Raw genomic sequence first — 19,573 nt, forward strand, 5'->3', positions numbered from 1 at the left:
TGTTAGTGCCTCTGAATGGAATAGTCTACAATCCCTGCTTCATCTAGATATGTTAGTGCCTCTGAATGGAATAGTCTACAATCCCTGCTTCATCTAGGTATGTTAGTGCCTCTGAATGGAATAGTCTACAATCCCTGCTTCATCTAGGTATGTTAGTGCCTCTGAATGGAATAGTCTACAATCCCTGCTTCATCTAGATATGTTAGTGCCTCTGAATGGAATAGTCTACAATCCATGCTTCATCTAGATGTGTTAGTGCTACTGAATGGACTAGTCTACAATCCATGCTTCATCTAGGTATGTTAGTGCCTCTGAATGGAATAGTCTACAATCCCTGCTTCATCTAGGTATGTTAGTGCCTCTGAATGGAATAGTCTACAATCCCTGCTTCATCTAGGTATGTTAGTGCCTCTGAATGGAATAGTCTACAATCCCTGCTTCATCTAGATATGTTAGTGCCTCTGAATGGAATAGTCTACAATCCCTGCTTCATCTAGATATGTTAGTGCCTCTGAATGGAATAGTCTACAATCCCTGCTTCATCTAGATGTGTTAGTGCCTCTGAATGGAATAGTCTACAATCCCTGCTTCATCTAGATATGTTAGTGATCCAAGATGGCGTAGCAGTAAGTCGTCCTGTCGTGTCGTGTCCCTGTATATTTTGTTTATATTTTGTTTATTTTTCGTTTTTTACATATTTTTCGTTTTTTACATAGCTATCCCTTTAAAAACATTTTGCTAAACCTAAGCTTCCAAATACGCTGGATCTTCACAACTAGCTATCTAGCTAAACCGCAACCCCGGATGATTACCCCTGGCTAGCGTCTCCACCCACTTAGCTTGAAGCTAGCCCGGCCTGCGCTACCACCGTAGCATACTCCTGAGCTACAATACCCGGGCCCACGACCGGTCTATCGATGTCACCGCATGAAGAGGAATAAACAGACTCACCCCATCGCGACGTCCCCCAAAGGCTAACTCTCTAGCCCTCGCTATCTCCCTGCTTGCTAATTCGGCCTGCTAACTGCTAGCTTGTCCAGCTCCGGTCCGCTAACTGCTACCTTGTCTAGCCCGGGCCTACAAACTGTTAGCTTGTTAGCACAGGCCTGCTAACCGCCTGAATCGCCGCGTCCCAAACGCCCACCGGACCCATATTTACTTTCTATCTCTTTTGACTTTTAATTTGTTTATACCTTCCGGAAACCTGCCTCACCCAATGTGATACGGAATCGCTATTATTTTTTATTTATTTTTAGAACACACTCAAGAACCTCCAGAAGCTAACCAGCTAACTAGCTACAAGCTATTTAGTCATTGTTCGTTTTTTTTTTTTTTTTACCTGGATAACACTCGCCAGTCCAGCTCCCCTTCCCCATCCACCGCTGCCCCCTGGACACTGATCTCTTGGCTACATAGCTGATGCACGCTGGACTGTCCATAAATCACGGTACTCCATTCTGCTTGTTTGTTTTATCTGTTGGCCCCGTTGCCTAGTCTACGCCATTTTACCTGCTGTTGTTGTGCTAGCTGATTAGCTGTTGCCTCACCTACTGTTTTAGCTAGCTTTCCCAATTCAACACCTGTGATTACTGTATGCCTCGCTGTATGTCTCTCTCAAATGTCAATATGCCTTGTATACTGTTGTTCAGGTTAGTTATCATTGTTTTAGTTCACAATGGAGCCCCTAGTTCCACTCTTCATACCCCTGATAACTCCTTTGTCCCACCTCCCACACATGCGGTGACCTCACCCATTACTACCAGCATGTCCAGAGATACAACCTCTCTCATCATCACCCAGTGCCTGGGCTTACCTCCGCTGTACCCGCACCCCACCATACCCCTGTCTGCACATTATGCCCTGAATATATTCTACCATGCCCAGAAACCTGCTCCTCTTATTCTCTGTCCCCAACGCTCTAGGCGACCAGTTTTGATAGCCTTTAGCCGCACCCTCATACTACTCCTTCTCTGTTCCGCGGGTGATGTGGAGGTAAACCCAGGCCCTGCATGTCCCCAGGCACCCTCATTTGTTGACTTCTGTGTTCGAAAAAGCCTTGGTTTCATGCATGTCAACATCAGAAGCCTCCTCCCTAAGTTTGTCTTACTCACTGCTTTAGCACACTCTGCTAACCCTGATGTTCTTGCTGTGTCTGAATCCTGGCTCAGGAAGGCCACCAAAAATTCAGAGATTTCCATACCCAACTATAACATCTTCCGTCAAGATAGAACTGCCAAAGGGGGAGGAGTTGCAGTTTACTGCAGAGATAGCCTGCAAAGTAATGTCATACTTTCCAGGTCCATACCCAAACAGTTCGAACTACTAATTTTGAAAATTACTCTCTCCAGAAATAAGTCTCTCACGGTTGCCGCCTGCTACCGACCCCCCTCAGCTCCCAGCTGTGCCCTGGACACCATTTGTGAATTGATCGCCCCCCATCTAGCTTCAGAGTTTGTTCTGTTAGGTGACCTAAACTGGGATATGCTTAACACCCCGCCAGTCCTACAATCTAAGCTAGATGCCCTCAATCTCACACAAATCATCTAGGAACCCACCAGGTACAACCCTAACTCTGTAAACAAGGGCACCCTCATAGACGTCATCCTGACCAACTGGCCCTCCAAATACACCTCCGCTGTCTTCAACCAGGATCTCAGCGATCACTGCCTCATTGCCTGTATCCGCTACGGAGCCGCAGTCAAACGACCACCCCTCATCACTGTCAAACGCTCCCTAAAACACTTCTGTGAGCAGGCCTTTCTAATCGACCTGGCCCGGGTATCCTGGAAGGACATTGACCTCATCCCGTCAGTTGAGGATGCCTGGTCATTCTTTAAAAGTAACTTCCTCACCATTTTAGATAAGCATGCTCCGTTCAAAAAATGCAGAACTAAGAACAGATACAGCCCTTGGTTCACCCCAGACCTGACTGCCCTCGACCAGCACAAAAACATCCTGTGGCGGACTGCAATAGCATCGAATAGTCCCCGTGATATGCAACTGTTCAGGGAAGTCCGGAACCAATACACGCAGTCAGTCAGGAAAGCTAAGGCCAGCTTCTTCAGGCAGAAGTTTGCATCCTGTAGCTCCAACTCCAAAAAGTTCTGGGACACTGTGAAGTCCATGGAGAACAAGAGCACCTCCTCCCAGCTGCCCACTGCACTGAGGCTAGGTAACACGGTCACCACTGATAAATCCATGATTATCGAAAACTTCAATAAACATTTCTCAACGGCTGGCCATGCCTTCCGCCTGGCTACTTCAACCTCGGCCAACAGCTCCGCCCCCCCCGCAGCTCCTCGCCCAAGCCTCTCCAGGTTCTCCTTTACCCAAATCCAGATAGCAGATGTTCTGAAAGAGCTGCAAAACCTGGACCCGTACAAATCAGCTGGGCTTGACAATCTGGACCCTCTATTTCTGAAACTATCTGCCACCATTGTCGCAACCCCTATTACCAGCCTGTTCAACCTCTCTTTCATCTCGTCTGAGATCCCCAAGGATTGGAAAGCTGCCGCAGTCATCCCCCTCTTCAAAGGGGGAGACACCCTGGACCCAAACTGTTACAGACCTATATCCATCCTGCCCTGCCTATCTAAGGTCTTCGAAAGCCAAGTCAACAAACAGGTCACTGACCATCTCGAATCCCACCGTACCTTCTCCGCTGTGCAATCTGGTTTCCGAGCCGGTCATGGGTGCACCTCAGCCACACTCAAGGTACTAAACGACATCATAACCGCCATCGATAAAAGACAGTACTGTGCAGCCGTCTTCATCGACCTTGCCAAGGCTTTCGACTCTGTCAATCACCATATTCTTATCGGCAGACTCAGTAGCCTCGGTTTTTTCGGATGACTGCCTTGCCTGGTTCACCAATTACTTTGCAGACAGAGTTCAGTGTGTCAAATCGGAGGGCATGCTGTCCGGTCCTCTGGCAGTCTCTATGGGGGTGCCACAGGGTTCAATTCTCGGGCCGACTCTTTTCTCTGTGTATATCAATGATGTTGCTCTTGCTGCGGGCGATTCCCTGATCCACCTCTACGCAGACGACACCATTCTATATACCTTCGGCCCGTCTTTGGACACTGTGCTATCTAACCTCCAAACAAGCTTCAATGCCATACAACACTCCTTCCGTGGCCTCCAACTGCTCTTAAACGCTAGTAAAACCAAATGCATGCTTTTCAACCGGTCGCTGCCTGCACCTGCATGCCCGACTAGCATCACCACCCTGGATGGTTCCGACCTAGAATATGTGGACGTCTATAAGTACCTAGGTGTCTGGCTAGACTGCAAACTCTCCTTCCAGACTCATATCAAACATCTCCAATCGAAAATCAAATCAAGAGTCGGCTTTCTATTCCGCAACAAAGCCTCCTTCACTCAAGCCGCCAAGCTTACCCTAGTAAAACTGACTATCCTACCGATCCTCGACTTCGGCGATGTCATCTACAAAATGGCTTCCAACACTCTACTCAGCAAACTGGATGCAGTCTATCACAGTGCCATCCGTTTTGTCACTAAAGCACCTTATACCACCCACCACTGCGACTTGTATGCTCTAGTCGGCTGGCCCTCGCTACATATTCGTCGCCAGACCCACTGGCTCCAGGTCATCTACAAGTCTATGCTAGGTAAAGCTCCGCCTTATCTCAGCTCACTGGTCACGATGGCAACACCCATCCGTAGCACGCGCTCCAGCAGGTGTATCTCACTGATCATCCCTAAAGCCAACACCTCATTTGGCCGCCTTTCGTTCCAGTACTCTGCTGCCTGTGACTGGAACGAATTGCAAAAATCGCTGAAGTTGGAGACTTTTATCTCCCTCACCAACTTCAAACATCAGCTATCTGAGCAGCTAACCGATCGCTGCAGCTGTACATAGTCTATTGGTAAATAGCCCACCCATTTCACCTACCTCATCCCCATACTGTTTTTATTTATTTACTTTTCTGCTCTTCTGCACACCAATATCTCTACCTGTACATGACCATCTGATCTTTTATCACTCCAGTGTTAATCTGCAAAATTGTAATTATTTGCCTACCTCCTCATGCCTTTTGCACACATTGTATATACACCCCCCCTTTGTTTTCTACTGTGTTATTGACTTGTTAATTGTTTACTCCATGTGTAACTCTTTGTTGTATGCTCACACTGCTATGCTTTATCTTGGCCAGGTCGCAGTTGCAAATGAGAACTTGTTCTCAACTAGCCTACCTGGTTAAATAAAGGTGAAATAAAATAAAAAATAAAATAAAAAGTGCCTCTGAATGGAATAGTCTACAATCCATGCTTCATCTAGATGTGTTAGTGCTACTGAATGGAATAGTCTACAATCCATGCTTCATCTAGGTATGTTAGTGCCTCTGAATGGAATAGTCTACAATCCCTGCTTCATCTAGATATGTTAGTGCCTCTGAATGGAATAGTCTACAATCCCTGCTTCATCTAGATGTGTTAGTGCTACTGAATGGAATAGTCTACAATCCCTGCTTCATCTAGATGTGTTAGTGCTACTGAATGGAATAGTCTACAATCCCTGCTTCATCTAGGTATGTTAGTGCCTCTGAATGGAATAGTCTACAATCCCTGCTTCATCTAGATATGTTAGTGCCTCTGAATGGAATAGTCTACAATCCCTGCTTCATCTAGGTATGTTAGTGCCTCTGAATGGAATAGTCTACAATCCCTGCTTCATCTAGATATGTTAGTGCCTCTTAATGGAATAGTCTACAATCCATGCTTCATCTAGATGTGTTAGTGCTACTGAATGGAATAGTCTACAATCCCTGCTTCATCTAGATATGTTAGTGCCTCTGAATGGAATAGTCTACAATCCCTGCTTCATCTAGATGTGTTAGTGCTACTGAATGGAATAGTCTACAATCCCTGCTTCATCTAGATGTGTTAGTGCTACTGAATGGAATAGTCTACAATCCCTGCTTCATCTAGGTATGTTAGTGCCTCTGAATGGAATAGTCTACAATCCCTGCTTCATCTAGATATGTTAGTGCCTCTGAATGGAATAGTCTACAATCCCTGCTTCATCTAGGTATGTTAGTGCCTCTGAATGGAATAGTCTACAATCCCTGCTTCATCTAGATATGTTAGTGCCTCTTAATGGAATAGTCTACAATCCATGCTTCATCTAGATGTGTTAGTGCTACTGAATGGAATAGTCTACAATCCATGCTTCATCTAGGTATGTTAGTGCCTCTGAATGGAATAGTCTACAATCCCTGCTTCATCTAGGTATGTTAGTGCCTCTGAATGGAATAGTCTACAATCCCTGCTTCATCTAGATATGTTAGTGCCTCTGAATGGAATAGTCTACAATCCCTGCTTCATCTAGATGTGTTAGTGCTACTGAATGGAATAGTCTACAATCCCTGCTTCATCTAGATGTGTTAGTGCTACTGAATGGAATAGTCTACAATCCCTGCTTCATCTAGGTATGTTAGTGCCTCTGAATGGAATGGTCTACAATCCCTGCTTCATCTAGATATGTTAGTGCCTCTGAATGGAATAGTCTACAATCCCTGCTTCATCTAGGTATGTTAGTGCCTCTGAATGGAATAGTCTACAATCCCTGCTTCGTCTAGGTATGTTAGTGCCTCTGAATGGAATAGTCTACAATCCCTGCTTCATCTAGGTATGTTAGTGCCTCTGAATGGAATAGTCTACAATCCCTGCTTCATCTAGATATGTTAGTGCCTCTGAATGGAATAGTCTACAATCCCTGCTTCATCTAGATATGTTAGTGCCTCTGAATGGAATAGTCTACAATCCCTGCTTCATCTAGATATGTTAGTGCCTCTGAATGGAATAGTCTACAATCCATGCTTCATCTAGATGTGTTAGTGCTACTGAATGGAATAGTCTACAATCCCTGCTTCATCTAGGTATGTTAGTGCCTCTGAATGGAATAGTCTACAATCCCTGCTTCATCTAGGTATGTTAGTGCCTCTGAATGGAATAGTCTACAATCCCTGCTTCATCTAGGTATGTTAGTGCCTCTGAATGGAATAGTCTACAATCCCTGCTTCATCTAGATATGTTAGTGCCTCTGAATGAATTTAAAATATTGATGTGAGACTCTGTTACGGAGGAGTGGAAATGCTTTGTTTTAGGCTGGATCATGTTGTTGTATGTTTTCATTCTGTAATGTATTGATTGTTGCTGCCTTCTTGACCAGGTCTTCCTTGAAAAAGACACTATGGGTCTCAATGGGCTTTTCCTGGTTAAATAAATGTTAAATAAAAATTACTACAAAAATCTGTTGGTACAAACCTTGCGTGAAATGACGCCATTTAAATTTGTATTTTTCATTACCTCACACGTAAAAAAATTAAAAAATAAATAACACTACACTGATTGTATCATTTTCTTATGATGCAATACATCCATCACACTGACAATGTCCTTTAAAACTAAAAACATAGCACATAAACTATTCTGTGGGATTGTTGTTTGGTGAGATGTTACCTCCAGATGAGTTGGTCGGTCGTGGAGGCTGTCTTCTTCCGACAGGTTCCCTCGGTTCCCCTCTCAAACTCTCCTGCTGTTCGTCCTCCACTCTCCTCGCCTCGGCCATCGCAGAGAGAGAGAGACACTATTCTAGTGTGGGAACGAAGACAACAAGCGCTACAAGTCCAAAACAATGGATAACAACATGTCCCTATCGCATAGGAACCGACCGGCAGCCAGTGTCGTGCGACTTTTACCTACACAAACTCGTATATAACTTTCCCCAAAACAAGTTGACTACCTTGAATATCCTTCGCCAACGTTGGGATTGTGTAAAATGATCACAAAGAGATGAAAAACAATAGCTATTTGTTGACAATAATAACAGTAGAGACTTTCGAATAATAGGTAGTTTGTCTGACCAGTCTTGCTCCACGCACGTCATTACGTCAGACCAGGAAGAGATCTTGGTCCGGACGTAAGACCAGGAAGAGGTCTTGGGATGTGGACGGTCGTTACTAGTTATCACAGCCACAAAAAAAAAAACATACGGTTGTCTCCATTTTTTGTTGTTGATTTCCCTAATTTGAAAAATACTTAAAGATAAATTGCGCTAAACCTGCGGTTTAGAGGCGTAACCAGTCCTCAGCTTCTTCAGATACTCTCTCTTAGATACTCTCCAGTAGGAAACCTGTGTTTTCTCTTTTCTCCTTGCTCCCTCAAAACAATATTTATACATGGGATTTATACATATTTTATTTCAAAGGGATGTTCTATATATCTATTCCTTATGTCACAATTTACTGGGATACATTTGTCAATAATATCTGTTTGAAGAAAAGGTTTGGTTATTACCAACACAAACACCTGCTTGTTATCAAGGTCAAGGGTCTCTTTTCAGAATGATTCATAAGCATTACTACCCTGTGAATCATTAACTGAAGAAACTCAACAAATACATTGTCTACATGTAAATAAATGGCAAGATTTTTGTGGATTTATAATATTCTTGATGACTTGTTTATTATGGGAGAATGTGCTGCTCAGTTTCCTTACTTACAATAATACTTACAATAAGGCTACAATACCTCTTAAATGTAATGGTGCTAATGGGAACATGTCATATTCATAAATAAATAAAAAACACTCTTCCTTGTTTCCTATAAGGAGTTCGACCATTCTACATTCTTCCTTGTTTCCTATAAGGAGTTCGACCATTCTACATTCTTCCTTGTTTTCTATAAGGAGTTCGACCATTCTACATTCTTCCTTGTTTTCTATAAGGAGTTCGACCATTCTACATTCTTCCTTGTTTTCTATAAGGAGTTCGACCATTCTACATTCTTCCTTGTTTCCTATAAGGAGTTCGACCATTCTACATTCTTCCTTGTTTCCTATAAGGAGTTCGACCATTCTACATTCTTCCTTGTTTTCTATAAGGAGTTCGACCATTCTACATTCTTCCTTGTTTTCTATAAGGAGTTCGACCATTCTACATTCTTCCTTGTTTCCTATAAGGAGTTCGACCATTCTACATTCTTCCTTGTTTTCTATAAGGAGTTCGACCATTCTACATTCTTCCTTGTTTTCTATAAGGAGTTCGACCATTCTACATTCTTCCTTGTTTTCTATAAGGACCAGTATATTAAGACCATTCTACATTCTTCCAATCAGAAAACTGTTATAAACAAATCAATAAAAAAATCATGTGTATTTTAAGGTCTTTCTTGTGATTTTAACCCTAACGGGGCGGCAGGGTAGCCTAGTGGTTAGAGCGTTGGACTAGTAACCGAAAGGTTGCAAGATTAAATCCCCGATTTGACAAGGTACAAATCTGTCGTTCTGCCCCTGAACAGGCAGTTAACCCCACTGTTCCTAGGCCGTCATTGAAAATAATAATTTGTATTTAACTGACTTGCCTAGTTTTAAAAAAAGGTTCAAATAAAATAAAAAAAAACGAAACAATTGTGACTTTGCGGCTGTGGAATCTTACTCTGTGGGAATATGTTAAAATAAATTACTTGGTTGGGTTTTTTCTTTCTATGACGTTGCTCAACATTTTCCTGAGAAACGCGTTGTCTGGAAACTAGGAAAACTAAGTCGAGTGCTTGACAGTTTTGTTTTCATAGTTTTGAAACATTTGCACTGAACCCAGGCCGACACACTTTGGGGAAGAAAAAAAAGTTGTCCGTGTTCAACTCCTGTGACTGCAGTGATAGTTATAGTTAAGAGTAAATGATTATGTCTGGCTTTGGTCACTGACATGTTTAGACTGGTGTAGAAGATAAGGGTTATTATCCCGATGTGAAGGCGACTTGTCTCGTCTGTGGCCGTCCAGTCGGTCTACGGGTCCTGGGTTGGTCCATTATTATAAATCCAATCACAGAAGGAAAACAACTAACGGGACATTTCAACACGGTAACACTCCTACTACAACAACAGAAGGAAAAAAAAGCGAACAAATATTTACACAATATTTACAAACAAGTTGACAAGGATCGTGCAAAGTCTTAAAATGTCTGAATAAGGCTTGTATTTGTATAAGTAAGGAGGTTATAACCACTATGTAACCTGTGTTTTGTCATGTCTAATAAAGAGGTTAAAGTTCATAGACACGTTATGGAGTTTTCCTGTCGTGTATCATCTCAAATCAACATCGATATGGATCATGTGGTTAATCCACAATTCAAGTCGCGCATAATTGGTCAGCTGTTATGTTCAGGTATATCTGTCCACAAGAGGCTTGTGTACAACATGAAGTTTGTAGGGAATAGCGCTAATGCTTTTTATAGCCTACTGAGAGAATGTAATACATCGGAACAGCTTTGTGTACACGATGAAGATTACATCAGTAACGTGACAAGGCGGCAGCGGAGCTTCATCTACGTCACAAAAACAAAACTAAATGTTGCAGAAATATCCGTCGTTTTTGTTGTTGTTGTTTTGTTGCTTGGGCAAATTGGAATACAGACACCTTATATCCGTATCTTGTATCCATCATGTCTTGTAGTTAAAGCATTTTCAACACTAGATGTCACTATATCGTTGCACCAGGTCACGGAGTCTGAGCGCATTTATGATGGACTGCTCATGACACGAGTATATTCTGCAGGTATAACTATATAATTTCTGCTAAATCTCTTCATCTGCTGCTTGTTCATCACAAACAGTTAAAAGGGACAAATGTAGCTGTATCCTTCCTGTCGAATTGTTTCGCTAAAAAAACGAATTCTGTAAATATTTTAAGTTGATTTAGACATGACATTGACATTGCAACTCAATGGATGCTAGTCGTCAACCTGAAGTAAACACTTCTAAGTTAAGATATAAAGCCTATCGGCTCTTATAACATCTGGGATTCGTGATGAAACAGTCCTTTTCAACGTTTCCCCCCCCCAAAAACCTTCCCAATTAAATGTGGACTGCAAAGTAGGCCAACCTGGCAGAATGATGTCATGAATTATATCGTGCTTCTACACCTGCATTGCTTGCTGTTTGGGGTTTTTAGGCTGGGTTTCTGTACAGCACTTTGGGATATAAATCCCTTCTTACATCAGCTGATAAAATACATTTGATTTGATGATTTGAATCAATAAGCTGCACATTTGTTTAGCAAACTCTGCCATCACATGTGTAGTACAGAAACCTGACAGACAATGCTAGGCTAATTACTGACTAAAAACTCGGCTGGGAACCGCTTTCAATTATGCTTTGCAACACCCGACACCAATGTAGTGGGTTAGGGAGGGTATCCTGAATGGGACTCAAACCCTGGTCCCGGAGACTGTCATTCCAAAACCATTGTACTGTCACAATCCTCGCCATGTGAACCATAGCGTAGCGGTTAAAAGCTTTGGGCCAGTCACTGAAAGGTTGCTGGTTCAGATCCCCCAGCAGACTAGTTGAAAAAAAATCTGTCAATGTGCCCTTGAGCAAGGCACTTAAACCCTAATTGCTCCTCCAAGTCACTCTGGATAAGAGCGTCTGCTAAATATGTCAAATGTAATTAAGCTATTCCTACCAAATGGGGTGTTTGCCATTCACACCAGTAACAGGGTTTCACTTCCTTGTCCTGCCGTCTGCTACACTAGTGTCAGAAGTGGGATGTGCTGGGGGGTCTGTGGGAGGCGGTGTAGCTATATTTATTTTACCTCTATTTAACCAGGCAAGTCAGTTAAGAACAAATTCTTATTTTCAATGACGGCCAACCCTCCAAGCCTCTCCAAGCCTCACCAACCCTCTCCAACCAACCCTCTCCAAGCCTCTCCAACCCTCTCCAACCCTCTCCAACCCTCTCCAAGCCTCTCCAACCCTCTCCAAGCCTCTCCAACCCTCTCCAACCCTATCCAACCAAGCCTCTCCAAGCCTCTCCAAGCCTCTACAAGCCTCTCCAAGCCTCTCCAAGCCTCTCCAAGCCTCTCCAAGCCTCTCCAACCAACCCTCTCCAAGCCTCTCCAACCCTCTCCAACCCTCTCCAAGCCTCTCCAACCCTCTCCAAGCCTCTCCAACCCTCTCCAACCCTATCCAACCAAGCCTCTCCAAGCCTCTCCAAGCCTCTACAAGCCTCTCCAAGCCTCTCCAAGCCTCTCCAAGCCTCTCCAACCAACCCTCTCCAAGCCTCTCCAAGCCTCTCCAAGCCTCTACAAGCCTCTCCAAGCCTCTCCAAGCCTCTCCAAGCCTCTACAAGCCTCTCCAAGCCTCTCCAAGCCTCTCCAAGCCTCTCCAACCAACCCTCTCCAAGCCTCTCCAACCAACCCTCTCCAAGCCTCAAAGCCTCTCCAAGCCTCTCCAAGCCTCTCCAACCCTCTCCAACCCTCTCCAACCAACCCTCTCCAAGCCTCTCCAACCCTCTCCAAGCCTCTCCAGGCCTCTCCAGGCCTCCCCAACCCTCTCCAACCCTCTCCAAGCCTCTCCCAGCCTCTCCAACCCTCACCAACCCTCCCTCTCCAAGCCTCTCCAACCCTCTCCAAGCCTCTCCAAGCCCTTAACCCAAGGAACAGTGGGTTAACTGCCTTGTTCAGGGGCAGAACGACAGATTGCAGAACGACAGATTTGTACCTTGCAACCTTTCGGTTACTAGTCCAACGCTCTAACCACTAGGCTACGCTGCCGCCCCTACACTCTAACCACTAGGCTACCATACCGCTTCTACACTCTAACCACTAGGCTATCCTGCCGCCTCTACACTCTAACCACTAGGCTACCCTGCAGCCCCATACACTCTAACCCCTAGGCTACCCTGCAGCCCCTACTCTCTAACCACTAGGCTACCATACCACCTCTACACTCTAACCACTAGGCTACCTGCAGCCCCTACACTCTAACCACTAGGCTACCTGCCGCCTCTACACTCTAACCACTAGGCTACCATACCGCTTCTACACTCTAACCACTAGGCTACCATACCACCTCTACACTCTAACCACTAGGCTACCTGCAGCCCCTACACTCTAACCACTAGGCTACCTGCCGCCTCTACACTCTAACCACTAGGCTACCATACCGCTTCTACACTCTAACCACTAGGCTACCATACCGCCTCTACACTCTAACCACTAGGCTACCCTGCAGCCCCTACACTCTAACCACTAGGCTACCATACCGCCTCTACACTCTAACCACTAGGCTACCATACCGCCTCTACACTCTAACCACTAGGCTACCATACCACCTCTACACTCTAACCACTAGGCTACCATAGCACCTCTACACTCTAACCACTAGGCTACCATACCACCTCTACACTCTAACCACTAGGCTACCATACCACCTCTACACTCTAACCACTAGGCTACCATACCACCTCTACACTCTAACCACTAGGCTACCATAGCACCTCTACACTCTAACCACTAGGCTACCTGCCGCCTCTACACTCTAACCACTAGGCTACCATACCACCTCTACACTCTAACCACTAGGCTACCATACCACCTCTACACTCTAACCACTAGGCTACCATAGCACCTCTACACTCTAACCACTAGGCTACCATACCGCCTCTACACTCTAACCACTAGGCTACCATACCACCTCTACACTCTAACCACTAGGCTACCATACCGCCCCTACACTCTAACCACTAGGCTACCATACCGCCTCTACACTCTAACCACTAGGCTACCATACCACCTCTACACTCTAACCACTAGGCTACCATACCACCTCTACACTCTAACCACTAGGCTACCATACCACCTCTACACTCTAACCACTAGGCTACCATAGCACCTCTACACTCTAACCACTAGGCTACCATACCACCTCTACACTCTAACCACTAGGCTACCATAGCACCTCTACACTCTAACCACTAGGCTACCATACCACCTCTACACTCTAACCACTAGGCTACCTGCCCCTCTACACTCTAACCACTAGGCTACCATACCGCCTCTACACTCTAACCACTAGGCTACCATACCGCCTCCACACTCTAACCTCTAGGCTACCATAGCACCTCTACACTCTAACCACTAGGCTACCATACCACCTCTACACTCTAACCACTAGGCTACCTGCCCCTCTACACTCTAACCACTAGGCTACCATACCACCTCTACACTCTAACCACTAGGCTACCATACCGCCCCTACACTCTAACCACTAGGCTACCATACCGCCTCTACACTCTAACCACTAGGCTACCATACCGCCTCTACACTCTAACCACTAGGCTACCATACCGCCCCTACACTCTAACCACTAGGCTACCATACCACCTCTACACTCTAACCACTAGGCTACCATAGCACCTCTACACTCTAACCACTAGGCTACCATACCGCCCCTACACTCTAACCACTAGGCTACCATACCGCCTCTACACTCTAACCACTAGGCTACCATACCACCTCTACACTCTAACCACTAGGCTACCATAGCACCTCTACACTCTAACCACTAGGCTACCATACCACCTCTACACTCTAACCACTAGGCTACCATAGCACCTCTACACTCTAACCACTAGGCTACCATACCACCTCTACACTCTAACCACTAGGCTACCTGCCCCTCTACACTCTAACCACTAGGCTACCATACCGCCTCTACACTCTAACCACTAGGCTACCATACCGCCTCCACACTCTAACCACTAGGCTACGCTGCAGCCCCTACACTCTAACCACTAGGCTACCATACCACCTCTACACTCTAACCACTAGGCTACCTGCCGCCTCTACACTCTAACCACTAGGCTACCATACCACCTCTACACTCTAACCACTAGGCTACCTGCCCCTCTACACTCTAACCACTAGGCTACCATACCGCCTCTACACTCTAACCACTAGGCTACCATACCGCCTCCACACTCTAACCACTAGGCTACGCTGCAGCCCCTACACTCTAACCACTAGGCTACCATACCACCTCTACACTCTAACCACTAGGCTACCATACCACCTCTACACTCTAACCACTAGGCTACCATACCACCTCTACACTCTAACCACTAGGCTACCATACCACCTCTACACTCTAACCACTAGGCTACCATACCACCTCTACACTCTAACCACTAGGCTACCTGCCCCTCTACACTCTAACCACTAGGCTACCTGCCGCCTCTACACTCTACCCACTAGGCTACCTGCCTCCTCTACACTCTAACCACTAGGCTACCATACCACCTCTACACTCTAACCACTAGGCTACCTGCCGCCTCTACACTCTAACCACTAGGCTACCATACCACCTCTACACTCTAACCACTAGGCTACCATACCACCTCTACACTCTAACCACTAGGCTACCTGCCCCTCTACACTCTAACCACTAGGCTACCTGCCCCTCTACACTCTAACCACTAGGCTACCATAGCACCTCTACACTCTAACCACTAGGCTACCATACCACCTCTACACTCTAACCACTAGGCTACCATACCACCTCTACACTCTAACCACTAGGCTACCATAGCACCTCTACACTCTAACCACTAGGCTACCATACCACCTCTACACTCTAACCACTAGGCTACCTGCCCCTCTACACTCTAACCACTAGGCTACCATACCGCCTCTACACTCTAACCACTAGGCTACCATACCACCTCTACACTCTAACCACTAGGCTACCATACCACCTCTACACTCTAACCACTAGGCTACCTGCCCCTCTACACTCTAACCACTAGGCTACCTGCCGCCTCTACACTCTACCCACTAGGCTACCTGCCTCCTCTACACTCTAACCACTAGGCTACCATACCACCTCTACACTCTAACCACTAGGCTACCTGCCGCCTCTACACTCTAACCACTAGGCTACCCTGCCTCCTCTACACTCTAACCACTAGGCTACCATACCACCTCTACACTCTAACCACTAGGCTACCTGCCGCCTCTACACTCTAACCACTAGGCTACCATACCACCTCTACACTCTAACCACTAGGCTACCTGCCCCTCTACACTCTAACCACTAGGCTACCATAGCACCTCTACACTCTAACCACTAGGCTACCATACCGCCTCTACACTCTAACCACTAGGCTACCATACCGCCTCCACACTCTAACCACTAGGCTACGCTGCAGCCCCTACACTCTAACCACTAGGCTACCATACCACCTCTACACTCTAACCACTAGGCTACCATACCACCTCTACACTCTAACCACTAGGCTACCTGCCTCCTCTACACTCTAACCACTAGGCTACCATACCACCTCTACACTCTAACCACTAGGCTACCCTACCACCTCTACACTCTAACCACTAGGCTACCATACCACCTCTACACTCTAACCACTAGGCTACCATACCACCTCTACACTCTAACCACTAGGCTACCATACCACCTCAACACTCTAACCACTAGGCTACCTGCCGCCTCTACACTCTAACCACTAGGCTACCCTGCCTCTTCTACACTCTAACCACTAGGCTACCATACCACCTCTACACTCTAACCACTAGGCTACCTGCCGCCTCTACACTCTAACCACTAGGCTACGCTGCAGCCCCTACACTCTAACCACTAGGCTACCATACCACCTCTACACTCTAACCACTAGGCTACCCTACCACCTCTACACTCTAACCACTAGGCTACCATACCACCTCTACACTCTAACCACTAGGCTACCATACCACCTCTACACTCTAACCACTAGGCTACCTGCCCCTCTACACTCTAACCACTAGGCTACCTGCCGCCTCTACACTCTACCCACTAGGCTACCTGCCTCCTCTACACTCTAACCACTAGGCTACCCTGCCTCTTCTACACTCTAACCACTAGGCTACCCTGCCTCCTCTACACTCTAACCACTAGGCTACCCTACCACCTCTACACTCTAACCACTAGGCTACCCTACCACCTCTACACTCTAACCACTAGGCTACCATACCACCTCTACACTCTAACCACTAGGCTACCCTACCACCTCTACACTCTAACCACTAGGCTACCATACCACCTCTACACTCTAACCACTAGGCTACCCTACCACCTCTACACTCTAACCACTAGGCTACCCTGCCTCCTCTACACTCTAACCACTAGGCTACCCTGCCGCCCCTACACTCTAACCACTAGGCTACCCTGCCTCCTCTACACTCTAACCACTAGGCTACCCTACCACCTCTACACTCTAACCACTAGGCTACCCTACCACCTCTACACTCTAACCACTAGGCTACCATACCACCTCTACACTCTAACCACTAGGCTACCATACCACCTCTACACTCTAACCACTAGGCTACCATAGCACCTCTACACTCTAACCACTAGGCTACCATACCGCCTCTACACTCTAACCACTAGGCTACCATACCGCCTCTACACTCTAACCACTAGGCTACCATACCGCCTCTACACTCTAACCACTAGGCTACCCTGCCTCCTCTACACTCTAACCACTAGGCTACCCTACCGCCTCTACACTCTAACCACTAGGCTACCCTGCCGCCTCTACACTCTAACCACTAGGCTACCCTGCCGCCTCTACACTCTAACCACTAGGCTACCCTACCGCCTCTACACTCTAACCACTAGGCCACCCTACCGCCTCTACACTCTAACCACTAGGCTACCCTGCCTCTTCTACACTCTAACCACTAGGCTACCATACCACCTCTACACTCTAACCACTAGGCTACCTGCCGCCTCTACACTCTAACCACTAGGCTACCATACCACCTCTACACTCTAACCACTAGGCTACCATACCACCTCTACACTCTAACCACTAGGCTACCTGCCGCCTCTACACTCTAACCACTAGGCTACGCTGCAGCCCCTACACTCTAACCACTAGGCTACCATACCACCTCTACACTCTAACCACTAGGCTACCCTACCACCTCTACACTCTAACCACTAGGCTACCATACCACCTCTACACTCTAACCACTAGGCTACCATACCACCTCTACACTCTAACCACTAGGCTACCTGCCCCTCTACACTCTAACCACTAGGCTACCTGCCGCCTCTACACTCTACCCACTAGGCTACCTGCCTCCTCTACACTCTAACCACTAGGCTACCCTGCCTCTTCTACACTCTAACCACTAGGCTACCATACCACCTCTACACTCTAACCACTAGGCTACCTGCCGCCTCTACACTCTAACCACTAGGCTACCATACCACCTCTACACTCTAACCACTAGGCTACCCTGCCTCCTCTACACTCTAACCACTAGGCTACCCTGCCGCCTCTACACTCTACCCACTAGGCTACCTGCCTCCTCTACACTCTAACCACTAGGCTACCATACCACCTCTACACTCTAACCACTAGGCTACCTGCCCCTCTACACTCTAACCACTAGGCTACCTGCCGCCTCTACACTCTACCCACTAGGCTACCTGCCTCCTCTACACTCTACCCACTAGGCTACCTGCCTCCTCTACACTCTAACCACTAGGCTACCTGCCTCCTCTACACTCTAACCACTAGGCTACCCTGCCTCTTCTACACTCTAACCACTAGGCTACCATACCACCTCTACACTCTAACCACTAGGCTACCTGCCGCCTCTACACTCTAACCACTAGGCTACCTGCCGCCTCTACACTCTAACCACTAGGCTACGCTGCAGCCCCTACACTCTAACCACTAGGCTACCATACCACCTCTACACTCTAACCACTAGGCTACCCTACCACCTCTACACTCTAACCACTAGGCTACCATACCACCTCTACACTCTAACCACTAGGCTACCATACCACCTCTACACTCTAACCACTAGGCTACCTGCCCCTCTACACTCTAACCACTAGGCTACCTGCCGCCTCTACACTCTACCCACTAGGCTACCTGCCTCCTCTACACTCTAACCACTAGGCTACCCTGCCTCTTCTACACTCTAACCACTAGGCTACCCTGCCTCCTCTACACTCTAACCACTAGGCTACCCTACCACCTCTACACTCTAACCACTAGGCTACCCTACCACCTCTACACTCTAACCACTAGGCTACCATACCACCTCTACACTCTAACCACTAGGCTACCTGCCGCCTCTACACTCTAACCACTAGGCTACCATACCACCTCTACACTCTAACCACTAGGCTACCCTGCCTCCTCTACACTCTAACCACTAGGCTACCCTGCCGCCCCTACACTCTAACCACTAGGCTACCCTGCCTCCTCTACACTCTAACCACTAGGCTACCCTACCACCTCTACACTCTAACCACTAGGCTACCCTACCACCTCTACACTCTAACCACTAGGCTACCATACCACCTCTACACTCTAACCACTAGGCTACCATACCACCTCTACACTCTAACCACTAGGCTACCATAGCACCTCTACACTCTAACCACTAGGCTACCATACCGCCTCTACACTCTAACCACTAGGCTACCCTGCCGCCTCTACACTCTAACCACTAGGCTACCCTGCCGCCTCTACACTCTAACCACTAGGCTACCCTACCGCCTCTACACTCTAACCACTAGGCCACCCTACCGCCTCTACACTCTAACCACTAGGCTACCCTGCCTCTTCTACACTCTAACCACTAGGCTACCATACCACCTCTACACTCTAACCACTAGGCTACCTGCCGCCTCTACACTCTAACCACTAGGCTACCATACCACCTCTACACTCTAACCACTAGGCTAC

General features: G+C 46.9%; 1 protein-coding gene across 2 annotated transcripts in view; it reads right to left on the reverse strand.

Annotated features, from left to right (window-relative positions):
- Positions 1-7,936, reverse strand: part of LOC109884425 (cell surface glycoprotein 1) — a 42,576-nt gene extending 34,640 nt beyond the window's left edge. Inside the window, exons 1-2 of one of the 2 annotated variants that reach the window (XM_031791618.1) lie at positions 7,769-7,936; positions 7,486-7,617 (exon numbers count right to left, since the gene is read on the reverse strand). In XM_031791618.1, the coding sequence (XP_031647478.1) occupies positions 7,486-7,594 (109 nt within the window). In that variant the 5' untranslated portion in view covers positions 7,595-7,617; positions 7,769-7,936. Of the gene's footprint in view, positions 1-7,485 lie in introns of both variants that reach the window. The other variant, XM_031791617.1, reaches the window with a different exon arrangement.
- Between the last annotated feature and the right edge of the window lie 11,637 nt (positions 7,937-19,573).

The sequence above is a fragment of the Oncorhynchus kisutch genome, linkage group LG16 (genome assembly GCF_002021735.2).
Source record: "Oncorhynchus kisutch isolate 150728-3 linkage group LG16, Okis_V2, whole genome shotgun sequence".
In the NCBI taxonomy this organism is placed as follows: domain Eukaryota; kingdom Metazoa; phylum Chordata; class Actinopteri; order Salmoniformes; family Salmonidae; genus Oncorhynchus; species Oncorhynchus kisutch.